This window comes from Balaenoptera musculus, chromosome X, assembly GCF_009873245.2.
Source record: "Balaenoptera musculus isolate JJ_BM4_2016_0621 chromosome X, mBalMus1.pri.v3, whole genome shotgun sequence".
NCBI lineage: Eukaryota > Metazoa > Chordata > Mammalia > Artiodactyla > Balaenopteridae > Balaenoptera > Balaenoptera musculus.
Window position 1 is genome coordinate 15,295,358 of NC_045806.1, and position 13,188 is coordinate 15,308,545.

Below are 13,188 nucleotides of genomic sequence, written 5' to 3' on the forward strand. Positions count from 1 at the left end.
TTTTATTGATTTGAGCCCTCTCCCTCTTTTTCTTGATGAGTCTGGCTAATGGCTTATCAATTTTGTTTATCTTCTCAAAGAACCAGCTTTTAGTTTTATTGACCTTTGCTATTGTTTTCTTTGTTTCTATTTCATTTATTTCCGCTCTGATCTTTATGATTTCTTTCCTTCTGTTAACTTTGGGTTTTGTTTGTTCTTCTTTCTCTAGTTCCTTTAGGTGTAAGGTTAGATTGTTTACTTGAGATTTTTCTTGTTTCTTGAGGTAGGCTTGTATAGCTATAAACTTCCCTCTTAGCACTGTTTTTGCTGCATCCCATAGGTTTTGGATCATCGTGTTTTCATTGTCATTTGTCTCTAGGTATTTTTTGATTTCCTCTTTGATTTCTTCAGTGATCTCTTGGTTATTTAGTAATGTATTGTTTAGCCTCCATGTGTTTGTGTTTTTTACGTTTTTTTCCCTGTAATTCATTTCTAATCTCATAGCCTTGTGGTCAGAAAAGATGCTTGATATGATTTCAATTTTCTTAAATTTACTGAGGCTTGATTTGTGACCCAAGATGTGATCTATCCTGGAGAATGTTCCATGCACACTTGAGAAGAAAGTGTAATCTGCTGTTTTTGGATGGAATGTCCTATAAATATCAATTAAATCTATCTGATCTATTGTGTCATTTAAAGTTTCTGTTTCCTTATTTATTTTCATTTTGGATGATCTGTCCATTGGTGTAAGTGAGGTGTTAAAGTCCCCCACTATTATTGTGTTACTGTCGATTTCCTCTTTTATAGCTGTTAGCAGTTGCCTTATGTATTGAGGTGCTCCTATGTTGGGTGCATATATATTTATAATTGTTATATCTTCTTCTTGGATTGATCCCTTGATCATTATGTAGTGTCCTTCCTTGTCTCTTGTAACATTCTTTATTTTAAAGTCTATTTTATCTGATATGAGTATTGCTACTCCAGCTTTCTTTTGATTTCCATTTGCATGGAATATCTTTTTCCATTCCCTCACTTTCAGTCTGAATGTGTCCCTAGGTCTGAAGTGGGTCTCTTGTAGACAGCATATATATGGGTCTTGTTTTTGTATCCATTCAGCAAGCCTGTGTCTTTTGGTTGGAGCATTTAATCCATTCACGTTTAAGGTAATTATCGATATGTATGTTCCTATGACCATTTTCTTAATTGTTTTGGGTTTGTTTCTGTAGGTCCTTTTCTTCTCTTGTGTTTCCCACTTAGAGAAGTTCCTTTAGCATCTGTTGTAGAGCTGGTTTGGTGGTGCTGAATTCTCTTAGCTTTTGCTTGTCTGTGAAGCTTTTGATTTCTCCATCAAATCTGAATGAGATCCTTGCTGGATAGAGTAATCTTGGTTGTAGGTTCTTCCCTTTCATCACGTTAAGTATATCATGCCACTCCCTTCTGGCTTGTAGAGTTTCTGCTGAGGGATCAGCTGTTAACTTTATGGGAGTTCCCTTGTATGTTATTTGTCATTTTTCCCTTGCTGCTTTCAATAAATTTTCTTTAATTTTTGCCAATTTGATTACTATGTGTCTCGGCATGTTTCTCCTTGGGTTTATCCTGTATGGGAGTCTCTGCACTTCCTGGACTTGGGTGGCTATTTCCTTTCCCATGTTAGGGAAGTTTTCCACTATAATCTCTTCAGATATTTTCTCTGGTCCTTTCACTCTCTCTTCTCGTTCTGGGACCCTCATAATGCGAATGTTGTTGCATTTAATGTTGTCCCAGAGGTCTCTTATGCTGTCTTCATTTCTTTTCATTCTTTTTTCTTTATTCTATTCCATGGCAGTGAATTCCACCATTCTGTCTTCCAGGTCACTTATCCGTTCTTCTGCCTCAGTTATTCTGCTATTGATTCCTTCTAGTGTAGTTTTCATTTCAGTTATTGTATTGTTCATCTCTGTTTGTTTGTTCTTTAATTCTTCTAGGTCTTTGTTAAACATTTCTTGCATCTTCTCGATCTTTGCCTCCATTCTTTTTCCGAGGTCCTGGATCATCTTCAGTATCATTATTCTGAATTCTTTTTCTGGAAGGTTGCCTATCCCCACTTCATTTAGTTGTTTTTCTGGGATTTTATCTTGTTCCTTCATCTGGTATATAGCCCTCTGCCTTTTCATCTTGTCTATCTTTCTGTGGATGTGGTTTTTGTTCCACAGGCTGCAGTATTATAGTTTTTCTTGCTTCTGCTGTCTGCCCTCTGGTGGTTGAGGCTATCTAAGAGCCTTGATGGGAGGGACTGGTGGTGGGTAGAGCTGACTGTTGCTGTGGTGGTCAGAGCTCAGTAAAACTTTAACCCACTTGCCTGTTGATGGGTGGGGCTGGGTTCCCTCCCTGTTGGTTGTTTTGCCTGAGGCAACCCAACACTGGAGCCTACCTGAGCTCTTTGGTGGGGCTAATGACAGACTCTGGGAGGGCTCACACCAAGGGGTACTTCCCAGAACTTCTGCTGCCAGTGTTCTTTTTCCCGTGGTGAAACAGAGCCACCCCCCTCCTCTGCAGGAGACCTTCCAACACTAGCAGGTAGGTCTGGTTAAGTCTCCCCTGGGGTCACTGCTCCTTCCCCTGGGTCCCAATGCGCACACTATTTTGTGTGCACCCTCCAAGAGTGGGGTCTCTGTTTCCCCCAATCCTGTCGAAGTCCTGCAATCAATTCCCACTAGGTTTCAAAGTCTGATTCTCTACGAATTCCTCCTCCCGTTGCCTGACCCCCAGGTTGGGAAGCCTGATGTGGGGCTCAGAACCTTCACTCCAGTGGGTGGACTTCTGTGGTATAAGTGTTCTCCAGTCTGTGAGTCACCCACCCAGCAGTTATGGGATTAGATTTTGCTGTGATTGCACCCCTCCTACCGTCTCACTGTGGCTTCTCCTTTGTCTTTGGAATTGGGGGTATCTTTTTTGGTGAGTTCCAGTGTCTTCCTGTCAATGATTGTCCAGCAGCTAGTTGTGATTCTGGTGTTCTCGCAAGCAGTATGAATAGTTTTATCCCATATATGTGAAAGAAAATGAAACATACCGTAAAAGTCTGGAAAAAGATATACAGAAAGTATTTACTGTGGTTATTTCTGGGGAGAAGCATGGTTGGTGGGTGGAAGTTGGTGGAAGGGGACTTCTCATTTTCATTCTGTATCATTTGTAGTTTTCAACAATCATATATTTATAAATTTATCACATAATAAACATAATTAAAATAAAAATAATAAATAAATATAATAAATATTTAAAATAATTAAAATTTCAAAAAGAATTAAAGAAATTGCTGAATTTATTCATGGTAGCTATAAAAGTTATATACTATGATTCAGTCAGGTATTCCTTTAGCAGTTCACAGCATTGACTGTCCTTTTAAGTACTGTAGAATATAGTGATGGAGATAAAGGGAGGGTGAGCTCTCAAATTGATATGCTTTGTACACAAACATTCCAGTATTAGTACATTCTTTAAATATTGAGTCTTCTTTAATAACAAATTTATTGGGATACAATTCACCCACTTAAAGTAGAAAATTCGAGCCTGAACCAAGATGGCGGAGTAGAAGGACGTGCTCTCACTCCCTCTTGTGAGAACACCAGAATCACAAGTAGCTGCTGGGCAATCATTGACAGGAAGACACTGGAACTCACCAAAAAAGATACCCCACATCCAAACACAAAGGAGAAGCCACAGTGAGACGGTAGGAGGGGTGCAATCACAGCAAAATCTAATCCCATAACTGCTGGGTGGGTGACTCACAGACTGGAGAACACTTATACCACAGAAGTCCACCCACTGGAGTGAAGGTTCTGAGCCCCACATCAGGCTTCCCAACCTGGGGGTCCGGCAATGGGAGGAGGAATTCGTAGAGAATCAGAATTTGAAGCCTAGTGGGATTTGATTGCAGGACTTCGACAGGACTGGGGGAAACAGAGACTCCACTCCTGGAGGGCACACACAAAGTAGTGTGTGCAGTGGGACCCAGGGGAAGGAGCAGTGACCCCAGGGGAGACTGAACCAGACCTACCTGCTAGTGTTGGATGGTCTCCTGCACAGGCGGGGGGTGGCTGTGGCTCACCCTGGGGACAAGGACACTGGCAGCAGAAGTTCTGGGAAGTACTCCTTGGCGTGAGCCCTCCCAGAGTCTGTCATTACCCCACCAAAGAGCCCAGGCAGGCTCCAGTGTTGGGCTGCCTCAGGCCAAACAACCATCAGAGAGGGAACCCAGCCCCACCCATCAGCAGTCAAGCGGATTAAAGTTTTACTGAGCTCTGCCCACCACAGCAACAGTCAGCTCTACCCACCACCAGTCCCTCCCACCAGGAAACTTACACAAGCCTCTTAGATAGCCTCATCCACCAGAGGGCAGACAGCAGAAGCAAGAAGAACTACAATCCTGCAGCCTGTGAAACAAAAACCACATCCACAGAAAGATAGACAAGATGAAAAGGCAGAGGGCTATGTACCAGATGAAGGAACAAGATAAAACCCCAGAAAAACAACTAAATGAAACGGAGATAGGCAACCTTCCAGAAAAAGAATTCCGAATAATGATAGTGAAGATGATCCAAGACCTCGGAAAAAGAATGGAGGCAAAGATCGAGAAGATGCAAGAAATGTTTAACAAAGACCTAGAAGAATTACAGAACAAACAAACAGAGATGAACAACACAATAACTGAAATGAAAACTACACTAGAAAGAATTAATAGCAGAATAACTGAGGCAGAAGAACGGATAAGTGACCTGGAAGACAGAATGGTGGAATTCATTGCTGCGGAACAGAATAAAGAAAAAAGAGAAGAAATGAAGACAGCCTTAGAGACCTCTGGGACAACATTAAATGCAACAACATTCGCATTATAGGTGTCCCAGAAGGAGAAGAGGGAGAGAAAGGACCCGAGAAAATATCTGAAGAGATTATAGTGGAAAACTTCCCTAACATGGGAAATGAAATAGCCACCCAAGTCCAGGAAGTGCAGAGACTCCCATACAAGATAAACCCAAGGAGAAACACGCTGAGACACATAGTAATCAAATTGGCAAAAATTAAAGACAAAGAAAAATGATTGAAAGCAGCAAGGGAAAAATGACAAATAACATACAAGGGAACTCCCATAAGGTTAACAGCTGATTTCTCAGCAGAAACTCTACAAGCCAGAAGGGAGTGGCATGATATACTTAAAGTGATGAAAGGGAAGAACCTACAACAAGATTACTCTACCCAGCAAGGATCTCATTCAGATTCGATGGAGAAATCAAAAGCTTTACAGACAAGCAAAAGCTAAGAGAATTCAGCACCACCAAACCAGCTCTACAACAAATGCTAAAGGAACTTCTCTAAGTGGGAATCACAAGAGAAGAAAATGACCTGCAAAACAAACTCAAAACAATTAAGGAAATGGTCATAGGAACATACATATCCATAATTACCTTAAACGTGAATGGATTAAATGATTCAACCAAAAGTCAGAGCCTTTCTGAATGGATACAAAAACAAGACCCATATATATGCTGTCTACAGGAGACCCACTTCAGACCTAGGGACACATTCAGACTGAAAGTGAGGGGATGGAAAAAGATATTCCATGCAAATGGAAATCAAAAGAAAGCTGGAGTAGCAATACTCATATCAGGTAAAATAGACTTTAAAATAAAGAATGTTACAAGAGACAAGGAAGGACACTACATAATGATCAAAGGGATCAATCCAAGAAGAAGATATAACAATTATAAATATATATGCACCCAACATAGGAGCACCTCAATACATAAGACAACTGCTAACAGCTGTAAAAGAGGAAATCGACAGTAACACAATAATAGTGGGAGACTTTAACACCTCACTTACACCAATGGACAGATCATCCAAAATGAAAATAAATAAGAAAACAGAAGCTTTAAATGATACAATAGACCAGATAGATTTAATTGATATTTATAGGACATTCCATCCAAAAACAGCAGATTACACTTTCTTCTCAAGTGTGCATGGAACATTCTCCAGGATAGATCACATCTTGGGTCACAAATCAAGCCTCAGTAAATTTAAGAAAATTGAAATCATATCAGGCATCTTTTCTGACCACAACGCTATGAGATTCGAAATGAATTACAGGGGAAAAACGTAAAAAACACAAACACATGGAGACTAAACACTACATTACTAAATAATCAAGAGATCACTGAAGAAATCAAAGAGGAAATCAAAAAATACCTAGAGACAAATGACAATGAAAACATGACAATCCAAAACCTATGGGATGCAGCAAAAGCAGTTCTAAGAGGGAAGTTTATAGCTATACAAGCCTACCTCAAGAAACAAGAAAAATCTCAAGTAAACAATCTAACCTTACACCTAAAGGAACTAGAGAAAGAAGAACAAACAAAACCCAAAGTTAGCAGAAGAAAAGATATCATAAAGATCAGAGCAGAAATAAATGAAATAGAAACAAAGAAAACAATAGCAAAGGTCAATAAAACTAAAAGCTGGTTCTTTGAGAAGGTAAACAAAATTGATAAGCCATTAGCCAGACTCATCAAGAAAAAGAGGGAGAGGACTCAAATCAATAAAATTAGAAATGAAAAAGGAGAAGTTACAACAGACACTGCAGAAATACAAAGCATCCTAAGAGACTACTACCAGCAACTGTATGCCAATAAAATGGACAACCTGGAAGAAATGGACAAAGTCTTAGAAAGGTATAACCTTCCAAGACTGAACCAGGAAGAAATAGAAAATATGAACAGACCAATCACAAGTAATGAAATTGAAACTGTGATTAGAAATCTTCCAACAAACAAAAGTCCAGGACCACATGGCTTCACAGGTGAATTCTATCAAACATTTAGAGAAGAGCTAACACCATCCTTCTCAAACTCTTCCAAAAAATTGCAGAGGAAGGAACACTCCCAAACTCATTCTATGAGGCCACCATCACCCTGATACCAAAACCAGAAAAAGATACTACAAAAAAGGAAAATTACTGACCAATATCAGTGATGAATATAGATGCAAAAATCCTCAACAAAATACTAGCAAACAGAATCCAACAACACATTAAAAGGATCATACACCATGATCAAGTGGGATTTATCCCAGGGATGTAAGGATTCTTCAATATATGCAAATCAATCAATGTGATGCACCATATTAAGAAATTGAAGAATAAAACCCATATGATCATGTCAATAAATGCAGAAAAAGCTTTTGACAAAATTCAACACCCATTTATGATAAAAACTCTCCAGAAAGTGGGCATAGAGGGAACCTACCTCAACATAATAAAGGCCATATATGACAAACCCACAGCAAACATCATTCTCAATGGTGAAAAACTGAAAGCATTTCCTCTAAGATCAGGAACAAGACAAGGATGTCCACTCTCACCGCTATTATTCAACATAGTTTTGGAAGTCCTAGCCACGACAATCCGAGAAGAAAAAGAAATAAAAGGAATACAAATTGGAAAAGAAGAAGTAAAACTGTCACTGCAGATGACATGATATTATACATAGAGAATCCTAAAGATGCCACCAGAAAACTGCTAGAGCTAATCAATGAATTTGGTAAAGTTGCAGGAAACAAAATTAATGCACAGAAATCTCTTGCACTCCTATACACTAATGATGAAAAATCTGAAAGGGAAATTAAGGAAACACTCCCATTTACCATTGCAACAAAAAGAATTTAATACCTAGGAATAAACCTTCCAAGGGAGACAAAAGACCTGTATGCAGAAAACTGTAAGACACTGATGAAAGAAATTAAAAATGATACCAACAGATGGAGAGATATACCATGTTCTTGGATTGGAAGAATCAATATTTTGAAAATGACTATACTACCCAAAGCAACCTACAGATTCAATGCAATTCCTATCAAATTACCAATGGCATTTTTTACAGAACTAGAACAAATCATCTTAAAATTTGTATGGAGACACCGGAGACCCCGAATAGCCAAAGCCGTCTTGAGGGAGAAAAACGGAGCTGGAGGAATCAGACTCCCTGGCTTCAGACTATACTACAAAGCTACAGTAATCAAGACAATATGGTACTAGCACAAAAACAGAAACATAGATCAATGGAACAAGATAGAAAGCCCAGAGGTAAACCCACGCACCTATGGTCAACTAATCTATGACAAAGGAGGCAAGGATATACAATGGAGAAAAGACAGTCTCTTCAATAAGTGGTGCTCGGAAAACTGGACAGCTACATGTAAAAGAATGAAATTAAAACACTCCCTAACACCATACACAAAAATAAACTCAAAATGGATTTGAGACCTAAATGTAAGACCGGACACTATAAAACTCTTAGAGGAAAACATAGGAAGAACACTCTTTGACATAAATCACAGCAAGATCTTTTTTGATCCACCTCCTAGAGTAATGGAAATTAAAACAAAAATAAAGAAATGGAACCTAATGAAACTTCAGAGCTTTTGCACAGCAAAGGAAAGCATAAACAAGACGAAAAGACAGCCTTCAGAATGGGAGAAAATATTTGCAAATGAATCAACGAACAAAGGATTAATCTCAAAAATATATAAACAGCTCATGCAGCTCAAAATTAAAGAAACAAACAACCCAATCCCAAAATGGGCAGAAGACCTAAATAGACATTTCTCCAAAGCAGACATACAGATGGCCAGGAAGCACATGAAAAGCTGCTCAACATCACTAATTATTAGAGAAATGCAAATCAAAACTACAATGAGGTATCACCTCACACCGGTTAGAATGGGCATCATCAGAAAATCTACAAACAACAAATGCTGGAGAGGGTGTGGAGAAAAGGGAACCCTCTTGCACTGTTGGTGGCACTGTAAACTGGTATAGCTGCTATGGAGAACAGTATGGAAGTTCCTTAAAAAACTAAAAATAGCATTACCATATGATCCAGCAATCCCACTACTGGGCATATACCCAGAGAAAACCACAATTCAAAAAGACACATGCACCCCAATGTTCACTGCAGCACTATTTACAATAGCCAGGTCATGGAAGCAACGTAAATGCCCATCGACAGACAAATGGATAAGGAAGTTGTGGTACATATATACAACAGAATATTACTCAGCCATAAAAAGGAACGAAACTGGGTCATTTGTTGAGACGTGGATGGATCTAGAGACTGTCCTACAGAGTGAAGTAAGTCAGAAAGAGAAAAACAAATATCGTATATTAACACATGTATGTGGAACCTAGAAAAATGGTACAGATGAGCCGGTTTGCAGGGCAGAAGTTGAGAGACAGATGTAGAGAACAGACATATGGACACCAAGGGGGGAAAGCCGTGGGGGTGGGGGGGTGGGGGGGGTGGGATGAATTGGGCGATTGGGATTGACATGTATACACTGATGTGTATAAAATTGATGACTAATAAGAACCTGCTGTATAAAAAAATAAAATAAAATTCAAAAATTCAAAAAAAAAATTAGAAAATTCAATGGCCTTTAGTTTATTCACAAAGTTGCACAATCGTCACCACAGTATATTTTAGAACATTTTCGTCACCCCCCAACCAAAGGAAAAAAAAAAAAAAAACCTCTATACTGATTAGCACTCACTCCCCATTCCCATCCTCTGCCCAGCCCCTGGCAACTACTAATCTGCTTTTGTCTTTATCGATTTGACTTTTCTGGCCATTTCAAATAAATGGAATCACACAATATGTGATTCTTTGTGACTGGCTTCTTTCACTTAGCATAATGTCTTCAAGGTTCATCCATGTTGTAGCATGTGTCAATACTTCATTCCTCTTTACTGCTGAATATTATTCCGTTGTATAGATATAGCACATTTTGTTTATCCTTTCCTCAGTGGATAACTCATTTGGGTTGCTTCCACTTTTTTGGCTGTTATGAATAATGCTACTATGAATATCTGTGTGCAAGTTTTTCTGTGAACATATTTGTTCAGTTCTCTTGGGTATATACCTAGGAGTGGAATTGCTGGGTCATCGAGTAAGTCTGTGTTTAACTTTTTGAGTAATTGCGAAACTGTTTTCCAAAGCAGCTGTACCATTTTGCATTCCCACCAGCAGTGTATGAGGGCTTTAATTTTGCCACATCTTTGCCAACATTTGTTATTGTCTTTTTTGATGATAGTCATCCTAGTGTGTGTGAAGTGGTATCTCATTGTGATTTCTGTTGACTCTTAATTGACAAATCCATCAACAGCGTTAAAATCATACATTTTGATATTTGTATGGAAGGTCTTCCTTCCCTCAACTGCCATATCTACCCCCAGATTGATAAGGTTCCTTAGTGTTCACTCTTCATGGGAGACAGGGCTTGGAAGTTATTTGTGCTGTATACATGCAGGTCTTTGCAGGTAATTGGTGGGCATAGAGGCAGTATCTAGGTGATGGTTGGAATGCTGGTAGATTTCCATCTTTCCCTTCCTCCCTCCCTTCCTTCCTTCATTTACCAAATATTTTTGGCATTAAGAATATCCCTTATTCTCACCACCGAAAGGAATAGAAGAGATCATAATGAAAAAAATCTAGCAGCTGTCTTAAGTGGGTTTCCTAGAAGCAGAGTCTGAGATAGGGACTTCTGGTACAAGTGACTTCCTGAGAGAGTATTCTCAGGGAAAACCTATAAGAGAGTGAGGAAAGCAAGATAGGACAGGGAAGAAGCTAGGCAAAAATATGGTTTCTGGAGAAGTCTGACCTCAGCCTGATCCCATTGGGAGCTCTGAAGTGTGAAATGCATCAGTTTGTCCCACCCAGTGGCAAGGGAGGTGGGGGTCTGGGCTGTGATACTCTTGCTTCAGTTAGTCATTTTCTATGGGCATCCCCCCAGGAGGGAGGGATATCTGATATCCTAAGCAACTCTGGGGGAGGTGCTGCCCATCTGCCAAGGGCAATCCTGGGGAGGAGGAGGGCAGGTAGAAGCGATACCCATTAGCATCTATGGCAGCTGGGAGATGAGAACTTCAGAGGAGTAAAGGGGACTTGCATGGAACACCAACAGTACCTGTTTGGGATTCATTAATTGATCAATGTATTTTTATTTTGTCCAGCTATCCAACTTCTTCTCCTTCATGTTGGAAAACTATACACGTGTACTTGAGGAAGATTCAGGTAAGTAAAAAGTTTCGTCTTTTGAAAAGCAGTCATTAAATATTGAATTGTCTCATCAAGGAATGTAAACTCTGAAGATGGGAGAACACTAAGAAATTAAAAAGATGCCCATCTGTCTTGTCTGTGTGACACCAAGCAACTGGTGAAATCAGTTTAACTGGCTTTTTCCATCCTTGATTGCTGTCAACTAAATTGACCATTTAATTTTTTCATTTTCAAAAAACTGAATTAGATTTCATTTTACATTAGTATGTTGAACACCTTCTCTGAACCACAACATACTGATGTACAATAGTAGCTTAGTAAAGAGGATCTTATTTTTAATCTACAGAACTTTTGTGGTGAGAGATCAAAATATCTTGACTATTTCATGAAACAGGTCTGGGTGAGGGATTAAACACAGTTGGCACCATCATGTCTCTGTTTTCTCCATAGCTAGCTAGCTGTCTGTCAGGCTTTCTATTTATCTATCATTTATTTAGTCATTCTGAAATGACTAAGTAAATCATTTCAGATATATACAATATAGGTGTGATTCAAAATGATTTTAAAATTATAGTTATTGAGGGACTTCCCTGGCGGTCCAGTGGTTAGGACTCAGTGCTTCCACTGCAGGGGGCATGGGTTCAGTCCCTGGTCAGGGAACTAAGATCTCACATGCCACACGGCATGGCCAAAAAAAAAAAAATTATAGTTATTCACAAGTCATGTATTTCTCTGCAAATTAAGATCTGCCTGTTGTTATCTTCAAGGTAGGCACTTGACTTAGAAGCTCATTTTTCTTTAATTTGGACCAACCATTTTTGTTCTAGTTAAAAATGTGTATGGCATCTAAAGCATCTTTTAATCTAGTGAACACCCTTCAAAGGGGTGAAAGAAGGGTGTTTTAATGGTATGCTCTGAGCTAAGTACATATGTGTGAAACTAATTAAAGCATTTAATGATCTGTAGAAGGTTTCTGAATGGTGGAATAGCGAAACCTGAGGAGTGGGGAGTGGGTGGGAAGTAGGTATTTTGCCATTTTTTTTCTTTCAGCTAATTACAATTTGAAGACAGTTGTTTGTGCTTCATGTTCTTTGGCAAAAATATTTCTGAGAGGAAATATAATAATAATGAAATGAAACAGCCCTCTTTCTGCTAATGACCTAATATTTTAATCTGAGCTCTGCATCAGAATCACTTATGGATATTCATAGCCACAGATGGCCTGGTTCCAGCCCAAAGATATTTACTCAGGCTCTATATTTTTAAAAATCTGCTTAAAAAATTATGCAAGTGATTTAAAAATATTTTAAAAATTTTATCAGAGAAGGGGACAGTGGTTTAACTTTCTTATGTAAACTTTTCTGGAAGAAAAGTATACAAATTACAGGAAAGTACACAAATGATAAGTATATGACTTAATAAATTTTCTCAGAGTAACCTCAGCCTTGTAACATGCACCCAGAACAAGAAATAAAACATTATCATAGCCACAAAAGCCCCCTCCTGTTCTCCTCTACTCACTACCCAATCCCTGCACCCTCGTCACTACTTTCCTGACTTCTACCTCCTAGATTAGTTTTGCTTGTTTTTGAACTTCTCTGTATAAATGAAAACGTACAGTTTTGCTTCTTTTACTCAACTTTATATTTGTGAGAGTCATCCATTTGGTCATTCTTATTGCTGAATAATATTTAATTTTATGAATATACCAAAATTTATCCATTCTATTGTTTATGGACATTTGAGTTGTTTTCAGTTTTGGTAATTTAAATGGTACTACTATGCACATTCTTGTACTTGTCCTTTTTAGTGAACATATGTATTCTTTTCTTTTGCTATATACTCATTTTCAGTTATCTATTGCTGTATAACAAACCACCCCAAAATTTAGTGCTTTAAAACAACAACCATTTTATTGCTTGTGATTCTGTGGGTCAGGCATTTGAAGGGCTCAGTGGGGATGGCTTGTCTTTGTTGCATGTGGTGTCAGTTGGTCTCACTCAACTTAGCTGGGCTGGAGAGGGAGGTCCAAATGGTTTTCTCACATGTTTGGGACTTTGGTGTTGGCTATGAGCTTGGATACCTCAGTTCTCCTCATGCAGCCTCTCTGTCCAACAGGATA

The 13,188-nt window shown here is 38.9% G+C and overlaps 1 protein-coding gene across 7 annotated transcripts in view; it reads left to right on the top strand.

Moving 5' to 3' along the window:
- The window catches only part of PPEF1 (protein phosphatase with EF-hand domain 1), a 147,223-nt gene that overhangs the window by 63,990 nt on the left and 70,045 nt on the right, over positions 1-13,188 (top strand). For all 7 annotated transcript variants that reach the window (XM_036841022.1, XM_036841027.1, XM_036841025.1 and 4 more), the window contains one exon: positions 11,021-11,081. In XM_036841022.1, the coding sequence (XP_036696917.1) occupies positions 11,021-11,081 (61 nt within the window). The remainder of the gene's footprint in view (positions 1-11,020; positions 11,082-13,188) is intronic.